The 12,507-nt window shown below is 38.9% G+C and overlaps 6 protein-coding genes across 6 annotated transcripts; 4 read left to right on the top strand and 2 right to left on the bottom strand.

The window, feature by feature from the left end:
* Positions 1-364: 364 nt before the first annotated feature.
* TUL1 (ubiquitin-protein ligase TUL1) lies at positions 365-2,635 on the top strand (the record flags this gene model as incomplete). Its single annotated transcript, XM_018133577.1, has 1 exon — positions 365-2,635. One exon carries the CDS (start codon positions 365-367, stop codon positions 2,633-2,635), a length of 2,271 nt encoding a protein of 756 aa, XP_017989260.1.
* A 354-nt stretch (positions 2,636-2,989) lies between these two features.
* Positions 2,990-3,661, top strand: AW171_hschr74291 (haloacid dehalogenase superfamily protein; the record flags this gene model as incomplete). Its single annotated transcript, XM_018133576.1, has 1 exon — positions 2,990-3,661. One exon carries the CDS (start codon positions 2,990-2,992, stop codon positions 3,659-3,661), a length of 672 nt encoding a protein of 223 aa, XP_017989261.1.
* A 160-nt stretch (positions 3,662-3,821) lies between these two features.
* PRS3 (ribose phosphate diphosphokinase subunit PRS3) lies at positions 3,822-4,784 on the bottom strand (the record flags this gene model as incomplete). Its single annotated transcript, XM_018133575.1, has 1 exon — positions 3,822-4,784. The coding sequence occupies one exon, from the start codon at positions 4,782-4,784 to the stop codon at positions 3,822-3,824; it is 963 nt and encodes a 320-aa protein (XP_017989262.1).
* A 203-nt stretch (positions 4,785-4,987) lies between these two features.
* On the bottom strand, positions 4,988-6,580 carry ETP1 (Etp1p; the record flags this gene model as incomplete). The annotated part of the gene is made up of 1 exon (XM_018133574.1): positions 4,988-6,580. The coding sequence occupies one exon, from the start codon at positions 6,578-6,580 to the stop codon at positions 4,988-4,990; it is 1,593 nt and encodes a 530-aa protein (XP_017989263.1).
* Positions 6,581-7,231: 651 nt separating this feature from the next.
* TTI1 (Tti1p) lies at positions 7,232-10,375 on the top strand (the record flags this gene model as incomplete). Its single annotated transcript, XM_018133573.1, has 1 exon — positions 7,232-10,375. The coding sequence occupies one exon, from the start codon at positions 7,232-7,234 to the stop codon at positions 10,373-10,375; it is 3,144 nt and encodes a 1,047-aa protein (XP_017989264.1).
* Positions 10,376-10,668: 293 nt separating this feature from the next.
* On the top strand, positions 10,669-12,474 carry AW171_hschr74295 (uncharacterized protein; the record flags this gene model as incomplete). The annotated part of the gene is made up of 1 exon (XM_018133572.1): positions 10,669-12,474. The coding sequence occupies one exon, from the start codon at positions 10,669-10,671 to the stop codon at positions 12,472-12,474; it is 1,806 nt and encodes a 601-aa protein (XP_017989265.1).
* Positions 12,475-12,507: the final 33 nt, after the last annotated feature.

The raw sequence follows: 12,507 nt of genomic DNA on the forward strand, positions 1-12,507 counted from the left end.
TTTTGGGCTTATAATAAGTTAAAAGATTGTCAGCTGTTGAAACTCCGCAAGCATTATGTACCTATCTAATGATTACCATTAAGAAACACATAATTAAGTGTAATGTCTATTAGCAGATGACTGAAATTACCCCTTTGTTAATATTTTGAGCTTCATGTGAAACATGATTTTGGCCCTTTCTAACTTTTTCATTAGGCATTTTGATTTTGATTTTTCCATTTTTTAATAAAGGGGTGATATTCTGACAATAACAGCTACCGTATTCAACAGTTTCTAGCAATATATATTCCGGATTAGAATACTTCACGCACTTAGTTAGAGTATTTTAATTAACCAAGGAGGTTATTGGACTTACAAGTTCAATATGGAAATTGACGGTAACACTTTAATTTTTGTACTGGTTCTTCTATTTATCTTCTTTTCAAACCCAGGTGGCGATGGCGTCTCTTCACAATATGAATATAACCAGCTACAGCTGTTAAAGAGTCAGTTTAATTATGAATATAACGTTTTCCATACTATGTCAAGCTCTTCTAATTTTGGTAATATTACCGGTTTTAGGTTAAGCTATGCGGATGCCAAAAAAGATCCTTCTCGTGATGCAACGTATCCGGTTGATGGCAAACTATATGACAAGTGGGAGTTAAATGAGCACTATATGACTCTTCCAGATAGTGTAATAGAGGAGTTGAGGTCAAATGTGTGGGCTAGGGATGACGTTTCTATGTCGTTTCCGCCGAATATCACGGGGTCTTTACATGGCCATGTCAAGTTAATGAGTAACAATGCATTTACTGCTATTCCTATGGGTATTCCAAATTTTTACAAAGCACCCAAGGATTTTGCCCAAAATAATCCTTTGCCAGGGGAGTACTATTTACGATCTCCAGAGGACATGCCCAAGTATGGGGAGTTACATAATGTTACTTTTCCTACTGGTAAAATGGATATATCTTTCAAGCATGTCGACAAGGCCTCTGCAAGTTGGAAAAAGGGAGCTGCAAAATCTAGGCGATTCAATACTCAAGAAGACAAGTGGAAAATGTTACAATTGAGCTTAGACTTCTACGACGAAGCCGAACGCGAAAAACACAGTATACAAGCGAGAGGTATATATGATGTTCAGCGTGGCCAGATACTTTTCATGTCACAGAGTGCCAAGTTCCATTCTATCTTTGCATTTCCCCATTATATGTCTATAAAAGGTGACGAGAAACGGTATGGTTCTTTAGTGCAAATGATAGATGAATATTGGAATGCATCTAATTATGTTGAAACTATGACTATGGACAATTTACAGGATTACTTTGAAACTGCAAACTCTAAATGCGAGTATATTGGGTACCTACAAATTAAAGAATGGGACAAATATACCAAAGACCAAATAAAAATGATTGATGACGAACTTACCTGGCCTATAGGTCGCCCTGTAAATATGTCGGATATTCCTCCGATAGAAATATCAAAAGGGTTGCTCTATAGTCCGGATTGTGGAGTGCAATTGTCTTTAGACAATGTACAAGGTCCTAGATATGAAGTTCAAACTCGAACTATACGAAAACAGTTGCTAGTTGGATGTTGTTTATTTGCTATCCAAATGTACCTTTTCCTTTTGCAGATGCATCACACAAATACACCCAGTTATGTAAATAGGATATGTTACTGGACGATAGCAATGATAAACCTGGTGGATGGTTTGCTTGCAATACTTTACTTCCTGGCTTCTACAGTATTGCGGGAATTGTTCCTACCATTAAGTGTAAGCTCTTTTGCTTGCTTTATACTTGCAAGCATTTTTGAGACCAGATATATGATTTCGGTTTACGCATCACAAGTGAATGAAAGAGGGGTTAGCATTTTAACTTTGTTACGGGGAGGCGGCTCTGATACGAGAACGCCAACCACAGTAATACCAGATGAGGCTGCAATAAGCGGGATGTTATACGGCAGAACTGTGTTTACATTACTTGCATCTATGTTCATTGTTATAAGTTCCCTCTCGTGGTCTAAGGGAATTCGTACGATATTCGAATATACCTGCCTAATTGTATTAAATTCGTACTGGATTCCACAGATATTTAGGAACGCTGTCAAAGGAAACGAATCAAGACGTGCCCGGATCAGGAACACCGGTCAGCTCAACCGTAACAACAATAATATGTCTCCACTACTATGGAAATTCATCATAGGGACCACTATAATTCGGATGATTCCGGTAGTATATGTCTTCACGTATCCTGGAAACATGTTCCGCCATCATAGCGACCCTACGTTTGCCTTAATTCTAGTAATTTGGAGTATAGTGCAAGTCGCCCTACTATACTCTCAGGATTTATTTGGCGCCCGGTGGTTCCTACCGAAGCACACAATTCCCGAGGGATATTCTTACCACAAATCTATGTTATCTTCGGATTTATTAGAGCATGGTTCACACGAGAATTACTCTATCGATTGTGCTATTTGCATGTCTGAGGTCGCAGTATATGTTGAAGATATCGCGGAAACACACAAGACAAATATAAATGAATATATGATCACACCCTGTACGCATGTTTTCCATACAGAATGCTTGGAAAACTGGATGAGTTATAAGTTACAATGTCCAGTTTGTAGAGCACCTCTACCACCTTTATGATAACGGTTTATTATATAAAGTATAAAGTATATACCATGGATTACTTCTGGCCTTAATTAATGTAATAGAATAGCAACAAGGGAACTATTACACGCCTATAATATTATCTAATTACAAAGCACTCATATTGTGCTTTTTCGAAGAGCGGTTGCTCTCATAGAAAGTAGATGACAGTAACAAAAAAATGCTTCCTAACCTTCTACAATACACATAGACCGCCTCATTTACGAAGTAAAGTAACCTCAAAAATGATTAATTCACGGGAGTAAGTATATCAATCCAATATTTAGCAGACATAAATTAAACTTTTACTAAAAATTTCCGCTATTTAGAATTAAAGCATGTCTCTTTGACATGGACGGTCTTCTTCTCAATACCGAAGAACTATACACAATTGCCATCTCGAATGTATTGAAACGATTTGAAAAACCGGCACTAGCTTGGGATTTTAAAGTCCAGCTCCAAGGGATTCCTACTAAGCAGGCCAGTGAGATGGTAATCAAGCATTATGATTTGCCATTGAAATGGGAAGAACTAGAGCGCTTAAACGTCGAGGAACAGTCAAGCTTATGGCATATGGCAGGATTTTTGCCTGGCGCAGCAGAGTTAATTCAAGGCCTCAAGGCTAAAGGAATTCCAATTGCATTGTGCACCAGCTCTACGTTGGAAAAGTTCAATAGCAAAACCGCCCATCTTAAGGATGTTTTTGATCTCTTCGATGTGATTGTGACAGGGGACGATAAAAGAATTCTTCCAAATAGAGGGAAACCACTACCGGACATTTGGGAACTGGGGTTGAAGCTATTAAATGAGAAATTCAATACTAAGTACTTGCCTGAACAGTGCTTAGTTTTCGAAGACGGCATCGCAGGAGTGAAAGCCGGGAAAGCTTTTGGGGGGTATGTCATTTGGGTCCCTCATCCTGAAGCTATTCCTCATCTTGGTAATCCAGACGACCTATTGGAGGGCAGAGGTGAGATGCTCTCATCATTAGGGGAGCTTGAAAAGTCGAAGTTTGCTTTATAGTTTGTAAACAAGACTTTTGCATAGTACCTGCCATCGTTGTATACAGAGCTTCGAATTGAATGTAGTTTGACCCCAAATCTATATAAACGAATATAAAAAACAAGGCCACTTGTAGTGAGATTTAATTAGGATAGTCTTAATGTGCCTCCCTCTGTTTGGTTTATAAAGGGTTGTTCTTAAACAAATAAGAGATACTTTCACCATTGTGCAAACGACGAATCGACTCAGCCAAAACAGCAGATATGTCAATAACATGCAACTTTGGACACATCTTCATTTTGTGTTCAAAAGGCACAGTATTGGTGCACACAACTCTATCTAGACTTGAGTTGTTGATGTTTTCAATCGCCTTACCGGACAAAATACCATGAGTAACAATTGCAATGACAGACTTTGCCTGGTGTTTTAGAAGAACGTCTGCTGCCTTAGCCAACGTACCACATGTATCGGCCATATCGTCAACAATTATACAAATTTTGTCTGTTACATCACCAACTAATACCATTCTGGAAACCTCGTTTGCCTGAGCACGTTCCTTGTGAATCAAGGCAAAATTCAAATTTAATCTGTCAGACAAAAGAGAAGCTCTTTTAGCACCACCAGCGTCTGGAGAAATGATAATAGCATTCTCGTAATCTACATGCTCCTTGATGTATTTTACAACACTTGGTTCTGCATATAGGTTGTCAACTGGGACATCAAAAAATCCTTGAATCTGGGAAGCATGCAAATCCATGGTAATAACATGGTCACATCCAGCAGTAGTCAACATATCTGCCATCAACTTAGCAGTTATAGGTGCACGAGATTTGTCCTTTCTATCCTGTCTAGCATAAGGAAAATTTGGAATAACAGCTGTAATTCTTCTTGCCGATGCCGTCTTGCTAGCGTTTATCATGATCAATAACTCTAGCACACGATCATTAACATCACCAGAACCAATCTGAGTGATAATATAGATATCTTGATCTCTAACAGATTCGCCTATAGAAAAGGTTACCTCTCCATTAGGATCTCTTTTTAACTTACAGTTGGTTAATTTTAAATCCAGCCTCTTGGCAACCAGCTCAGCTAAGCCCCTATGCAAATCCGGGGCAATCAACTTTATAGAATTAGTAGCCATCCCTAACCGATGCTTTGACTTGTAGAACAACTCTGAACACTTAAACTCCTGCTGGAAACCAATAAAACGCCGTTTAGTAAGTTCATTAAATGTAAATATTGGTAAGTATGTACTTACGAAGACAACTGATGGTCATCGACAGAAAATGTCACATCATACGATAGAATCTAAATTAACATAAACCATACGTGCTCGGTTAAACGCTATTTTCCGAACCTATGAGGAGGCTTCTTCTTTCTAGCTGCCTTTTTGCTCGATGAGCTGGGGGTATCAGTATTATGAATCACAATTGTTCCTTTTTCCGCGTCAGGATCCTGACGAAGCTTTTCGGTGGTTTGTAAATGAAACATTAGGTCGTCTACAGTTTGTTGCATTTCTGTAATCTGCGAACTCAAATTTTCCTTGTCCCTTATTAAATGATCTCGGTCATTTGTAATGTGTTCTAGATTTTCTGTTAGACCGAGATTCATAAGCTTCTCTTCTTTTAGTTGATTCTGAAGGCTATTAATTTTGGACTCTAATTTCTTATGCGACTGTTCTGTATGCAGTTTGAACTTCTGGAAGCTTTCCGTGAGTTCCGTGATCTCTTTGGAGGTGTTTTTGTTTGATTGTTCCTCCAATTTAGCTTCGTAGTATTCTCTTTGTGACTCAAGTTGAGAGATTAGGACCTGAACGTATTCTAAATGGTATTCCTGATTCCGTTTGGTTTGAGAACCGCCCACTTCAACGAGTTTCCCGTCTACCTCGTTCTGTGCAAGCCTGTGTACGTAGTTGTCACCAGCATAGTCCCAAACTCTATTAGTAGTGATGTCCATTGCAAAGCAATGCGAGGTTTCCTCGTAGTGGTGGATTGCATGTTTTGAGTTGTAACGACCACATCCCATATGACCACACACTAGACAGACCCAGAGGTTTTCTTTGCTTCCGCAAGCGTTGCAGCTGGCCTGCCTGCTGCCCTCCAGATGCTCTTTATTTGAGTACCTGCAAACTGGACATTTACCGCCTTTCCACTGGTTCAGGCAATTACAATGAAATGTGTGCTGGCAAGCCGTGGTTATAAGACCAGTTACCTCACTGTCCATCCGTTCTAAGCAGACGGGACACGTGGGAAGCTCTACCATTCCGGAGCCATTCGTAAATGGGTCCCGTAACAAGTAAGGAAAGTCCTTATTTGGGTCAGGCAGTAGCTTCTCCTTAAAAACAATCTCTTTCACAAACACAACGTGACATGTTTCGGGATCAATACTGTTAAATCTCTTACCATTGTATTCTGACTGGAATCGTTTGGCATCGAGATAATTTCTAAACTTCATAAGGACCATGCACTCTCCCTTCTTACCATGAAGTTTTACTAACCTGAAGTGAGAAACTTGATTTAAAATTGTAGGTCCTAAAAACCAGTGCAGCAACTCATCACAGGTTAGGTAACTGGGCGTGAATAGAATGCTACACATCGAATTATCACCTGGCACCCGTACAAGGTCATCTTCTGAGTCATTAGAACCTTCCACCCCAGCTGTGGTAGATCCGCTCTTAAATAAACGAATTGTACCATGTCCTTTCCACTCAGCAACTATTTTATCGTCTTTAACCCTCATTTCAACCACTGTAACCTTAATTTCGCTGTCTTGATCCTCTCCTTGACCGTCTTCCAGAAGCTTACTTATTGGCTCACTACCGTGCAGTGAACGCAGACCAGTATTGGAACTGTGTTTAGACTCAGAATAACTAAATAGCTTGTACAATCCCTGGACACTCTTAGAGCCGTAAACTTCTACAACTATGCTATAATTCATGCCAGTGTTCTTCCAAATATATCCAGTTCACGTGCAAGTATCCCTACTTTATGTGCAACTGTGATCTAGAATAAATGAGGTAAATATACTAACCGTTAGCAACTACCGTAATGATAACTATAGTCAACTAATTAACGACTTAATTAGATTGTATGAGGATTTGTTTAAAGCAAAAACTGGTGAATTAAGGGCTCTTATAAATGAGAAAAAGCCTACCGGATAAACTACGCTAAATTATACATAATGACCATACATTATCCTATATAATAGAAGCAACTGATTGAAGGTTCTTAGCCATACTAATATTTTTCACGCATCGGAATAGAGCAAATGACCTTCCAGTTATATATCATTATCCATATGTGCATTATTACATAAAACTTTGAGCCTAGATGCCACCATAGTAACCTCGTGATGAGTTGACTAAGATCACATTAACAATCACAGAATGCACATCTAAACGCGTAGCTGCTACGATAATAGTTACCTATAATCACTATAGTGCTCTTACAAGAACTGGTTTATTTGATCTATTTGTTGAGCTTAAAACGTGACTAGAAATATCGCCATAGAAATTGAAATCAACTATGTAATAATAGTTATACAGAAGCAACCCATCTAAGGTATAGATTTGATAAAACAAGGCTATTGATGAGTTCGAATGATTCCATTGCCTTCAAAAGACTGAGACCATCATGTGTTGCTGTTTCCAGAAACGCTTTTCTGCCTCATTCGTCTTTTAATCCAGATTCTACGGAACTGCTTAGCTCGCTAGAAGAATTGAATAAAGAACTGAAAGAGTGCCATAAAGACTTTGGGGAGTTATCTGTACCAATTGCAGATTATGTTTTTGTTCCACTTGCTGCTGTATTGAAACAGGAGTCATTGGGTGACACCAATACTAGAGAAGTCTTGAGATCAATTGCCCTATTGGTCAGAATATGCTGGAGTCGTCCAGGTGCATTTCCATTAGAAAAAGCCAGACAGCTGTCGCTAATATCCACTTACCTTATTAGTTCAGATAAAGAAAATTCGAGGTTGCTATTGAAAACGGGGGATTTTAAAGCAACTGGAATTGACACTTTGGCAGCATTGGTGCATGCCCTATCAATCCAAAGGTCCTCTGGAATATACCACTTTTTCGAGCAAAAAGAGAATCTGCCTCAATTTGGACATATGGTAACGATTTTGCTTGATTTATTACTTGATGAATCCCTAGAGCACGAGCTTAAACTAGTTGTCATTTCTATTTTACGTGAATTATATGCATCTGTGGTAGCCGATGGGGAAATCCTATCGTTTGTTTTACCCGGAAACATATCTAGTCTTTCCAAGTTACTTGCAAAACCAGGCTTAGTTGTAAACTACAAATTAGTCTGCGCTATTTTAGATTTATTGGCGGAATTGCTGTCCCTAGTTTATAATGATGCCGATTTACAAATCTCTTCTGTCAAGATCAATAGCATTACCGATATTGTACTATACAATGAACAGGGATCTTTGAGAAAAGATCATGCAGGCTATGCTCGGGAGGTTAGAAAGAAATGCCCTCACAGAGATAACAAGTGGCTGAAAGGCACATCGGGCCAAGTAAAGCGTGCACTGGATATGGTTCTGCCAAAGCTTCTACGAAGAAACAACCCACAAATCAAACAGAAATTGATAGAATTTGCACAATCATTGCTTAAAAATTGCGGAGAGGCATTATACCAATGCCAAGAGTTATTGGTCACTTTGGTTTTGTCATCAGACGAAAACGAGTCACAGATTACAGATGCATCATTGCATAGGTTTGAATCCACAATTGAAGCGCTCTTAATAGGAAATTTAAGCGGGTTTGACTCAATAATCCAGCGCAATGACTATACAACCTTGGAAACTATGCGTCGTGCAATATTAGCAAAGGCATCGGTTGGACCATTAGAAGTAGCATTTATTAATAATATGCTTGGGAATTTTCATGAATCCTTAAATGGCTACATCACACAGGCGACAATGAGACTTGGTCAGGTGAAGATTAAAGAACAATCTAGTCAGTTGATAGTTACTTCATATGCGTTTCAAGATGACGAGGAATTGCAGACACAACAGTTGTTACCTGCTCTTGACAAATTATTTGAACGTTCTTTGAGCAGATTGATAACTGCCATAGGATCTCGTTGTGCTACTGAAGCTCTTGATGCATTGGTAGATTCGCTTCTGTCCTCACATGATGACGACAATTCTATAATGTTAGCTGTGTGGATTTCCTCTAGGTTAATTGAAGGATACGCTACAAATGTCACAGGATTATACAGCGCAGAACAATACCTGGTTATAGAAACGGAAGTTAGTGAACATGGACTTCAATGCGTATACTCATTGCTAGAACAATGTCAACAATTACTCAATATCTCTACTACAAAAATTTCTAGTGATACAGCTTTACCAAAGTCTAACGAAACAATGGCTATTTTGTCGCTAAATGGTATTCTGACATCTATTAGAACACTAGGGGAAGCTTTCAAGGAAGAATTAATAGACTACTTGTACCCCATTGTAGATTGCCTTGCATCACCCTCCGAAAACATAAGGACCACTGCTCAATCGGTTATTACAGAGTTGAGCAATATTATGTACGGTGGTTCTATTGAAAACCTGCTGTTAGACAATGTAGACTACATTACTGATTGTATTGCCATCAGATTGGATAACTGCGTGATTGATCGTGTGAGTACCATATTAGGCGTTATATGCAAACTTGCTGGTTATGAGATAGTCACCCAGTTCCAAGATATTTTGGAGAAAATGTTCAGGATGTTAGACTTTTATCATGGATACGACGACTTATGTTTGGAATTTTTCCAACTTTTTGAAGTAATAGTTGATGAAATGAAGCGTAAGTACTTTGCTAGTAACGATAGTAATTTGCCTCTCACAAACCACCACATTACCAGGAGCAGTTTTAAACCTTGGGGAATGGATAATATAGAACAGGTTATAACTTTATTGGATACAAAAAACTTCCAAACCGATGTTAATGATACCGTAGGCGAAGATGAGGAGCATATTACACCTGAAGAGTACTTTCGCCAACGAATGGAAAGGGACAGTGATGACGAGGATGACAACGAGGACGACGAAGCTTTCGAAGATGGCTGTAGTAGCGCTTCTAAAGAGAAAGTTATCAATACTCCTAAGGAAGACGAGTGGAATTCTCCAATTAGTAGGAAATCTTATCTCATTCTACTTCAGATCCTTGTATATGGGGATAGACTTCTCACACATCCTTCACGACAACTCAAAGTTCAGATACTAAAAGTTACTAAGAAGATAATACCAATGCTTGCAACCCAGTACAACTCAATGCTACCCAAGATTGCACGGATGTGGGACTTGATAGTTGCACAATGCATAAGCGATGACTACTCAACAGCAAAAGAAGCATTTAGGGTGATTGATGTCATGATCGAATATAGTGGTGATTTTTTGACTAAGAGATTTAGTGATCTTTGGGAGACATTAAAGGAAAAATCACAATTCATCGATGCAAAATCGTACTCAAGTACACCTAAGGACTTATTATCGAGGACTAGTATGGTTTCAATTGAAAAGAAGGCGCTTAATCCCATACAAGAAGTCCGTTTAAGTATGTGTAAGGCTTTAATTACAGGAGCCTCTACTTGCGAATTACACCTTCCAGATGAAAAATTGAGTGAAATGTTAAACTACATGAACTATTATAATATAATACCATACCTAGATCCCTCACATACGCTATCAGCTCACTGCATTGATATATTATACTCCATATAGCATTGTGATATACGTAAGCTTTATACGCAGTAGTAGACTAATTATATAATCTCGGAGCAGAATGGTAAAAAAATTTTATAATGGTGGGTTAAAATATATAACGTAAGTAAATGGTAGACAACCTGTTTTGCTACTTATTTACCATCACAGCTCATGATTTGGTCGAGAATATTGTAATAATAATATTTACTTAGCAGGTTTTTAAAAGTGTTTTAGTTGTGTTCCTTGAGGGTTTTTACATTCGAACTGTTCTAAGACCGCTAACTTTGGATAAAAAAGATACTGTAGATGTTATGGCTGATGATTCGCACTATACTACGCCGCACGAAGCGGCTTTAGCTATTGTTGCAACTGCTATGAAGAAGTCTAGATTAAGTTTGGACACGCTACTTGTTAATTCCACTGTCGGCGGCATATTATTCAGCGCTGGAAGTATGCTGTTTTTAGCTGGGCATGCAGGGAATTTAAGCTTGATAGAATCGAATCCCGGATTATTGGACTTTTTAGGAGCTGTAACGTTTGTTATTGGTTTATTTTTTGTTGTTATGAACGGTGCAGATTTGTTTAACTCCAATATCCTGTTCTTCAGTGTAGCATTATTACGGAATGCAGTTTCGATATATGATCTAATAGTGTCTTGGGTACTAAGTTGGGCCTGTAACTTAATTGGGACGCTTTTCGTATGCTATGTGATTTGCCACTTGTCAGGTGTCTCTTCAAGTGCTGATTGGGTTACAGCATCACGTCTGATCGTTGACCAAAAAGCCGCGCATTCATTTATCGAAACATTTATTCGAGGGATAGCAGGGAATTTTTTTGTTTCATTGGCAGTTTATCTGCAATTAATGGCGAAACCACCGCATGTGAAGTTGATTATTATGGTCCTTCCTATATTTACTTTCGTTGCCATGGGATTTACACATGTGGTGGCTGACATGTATCTTATAATGATGGGGATGATAAATGGGGCCAACTTATCTGTTGGTAGATATATCTGGGCTTTATTATTGCCAAGCACTCTTGGAAATATTGTAGGAGGGTTTATATTCAGTGCGATAGTCCCATTTTATTTGCATATTATCGTTGTAGAAAGAGACAGAAAGAGGCTTTATCTTCCTGAATATGCTGTACGGGACGAACAGACAGACGTAAATGTTGACTCTAGGGTCGTCCGGATAAACAGCGACGAAGGGCGTAGAGAAGGATCGGATGGGAGTGAAAAATCGTCATCTACTGTCTCCCAAAGTTCCGGCATGTTTGAAGCTAAAAGTCAAATATCTTTGCCTTTGCATTTGGCTTCTGGAATATCTACCCTATCTGAAATACGTCTACGCGGGACGAGAAGCGAAGATAGGTCACATGCTGCCTTGCCTATTCGCGGAATAAAGACTCCATTGGCAAGCGAAGTAAACCTTCACAACGCGCAGAATACAAGTGATAAAGAGATGAGTAAGCATTCTGTAAATTCAGATCCATACATGGGAACTTCATCCATTGCAAGTTTAGCATCTCTATCTCAGAACTCTGCTTATAAAGTTCCTACCACGTTGCATAATGATACTCATGAAAACACTACCAATTATGATCCATTGGTACAAATGCCCATGCAATACCATCCCGGCCATTCAATTGATACTAATGTCACATTAAAACTGCAGCGTTCTCCATCTACTTCAGAAAAAAACCTTGGCCACAAACTCCAAAAAACTATCTCCAGTCTAACCTCTCCAGGTAAAATTCAAAGCACCGATGATCGTTCGTCGCTGCCTTTATCTAACCAAGAATGTTACAAGTTCGTGCCAGGGTCCACTCCTAATGTAGGACGCGGCAACATTGTTCGAAGTCGATCATTTGGGCAATTCATCAAAGCTGTAAGCAAACCATTCAAAGCACCTGCATCACACGATATTCATGAGATATACAGAAGATTATCTGAAGCAGGGATAACATCAACTGCTGCAAGAGCATCTGACAATATTGCTGGTGTCGACAATTACGAAGGTGTAAAACTACCGCAGAGAGATATGCTATTTAAGCGTAACCTCATGAAGAGACTTTCATATCCAGATGCAGCAGCATTACGAAATGATAAACTATGAACTTAGGTGGAATAAACCAACTTTTCGATTGCT

Source organism: Eremothecium sinecaudum, chromosome VII, assembly GCF_001548555.1.
Source record: "Eremothecium sinecaudum strain ATCC 58844 chromosome VII, complete sequence".
NCBI lineage: Eukaryota > Fungi > Ascomycota > Saccharomycetes > Saccharomycetales > Saccharomycetaceae > Eremothecium > Eremothecium sinecaudum.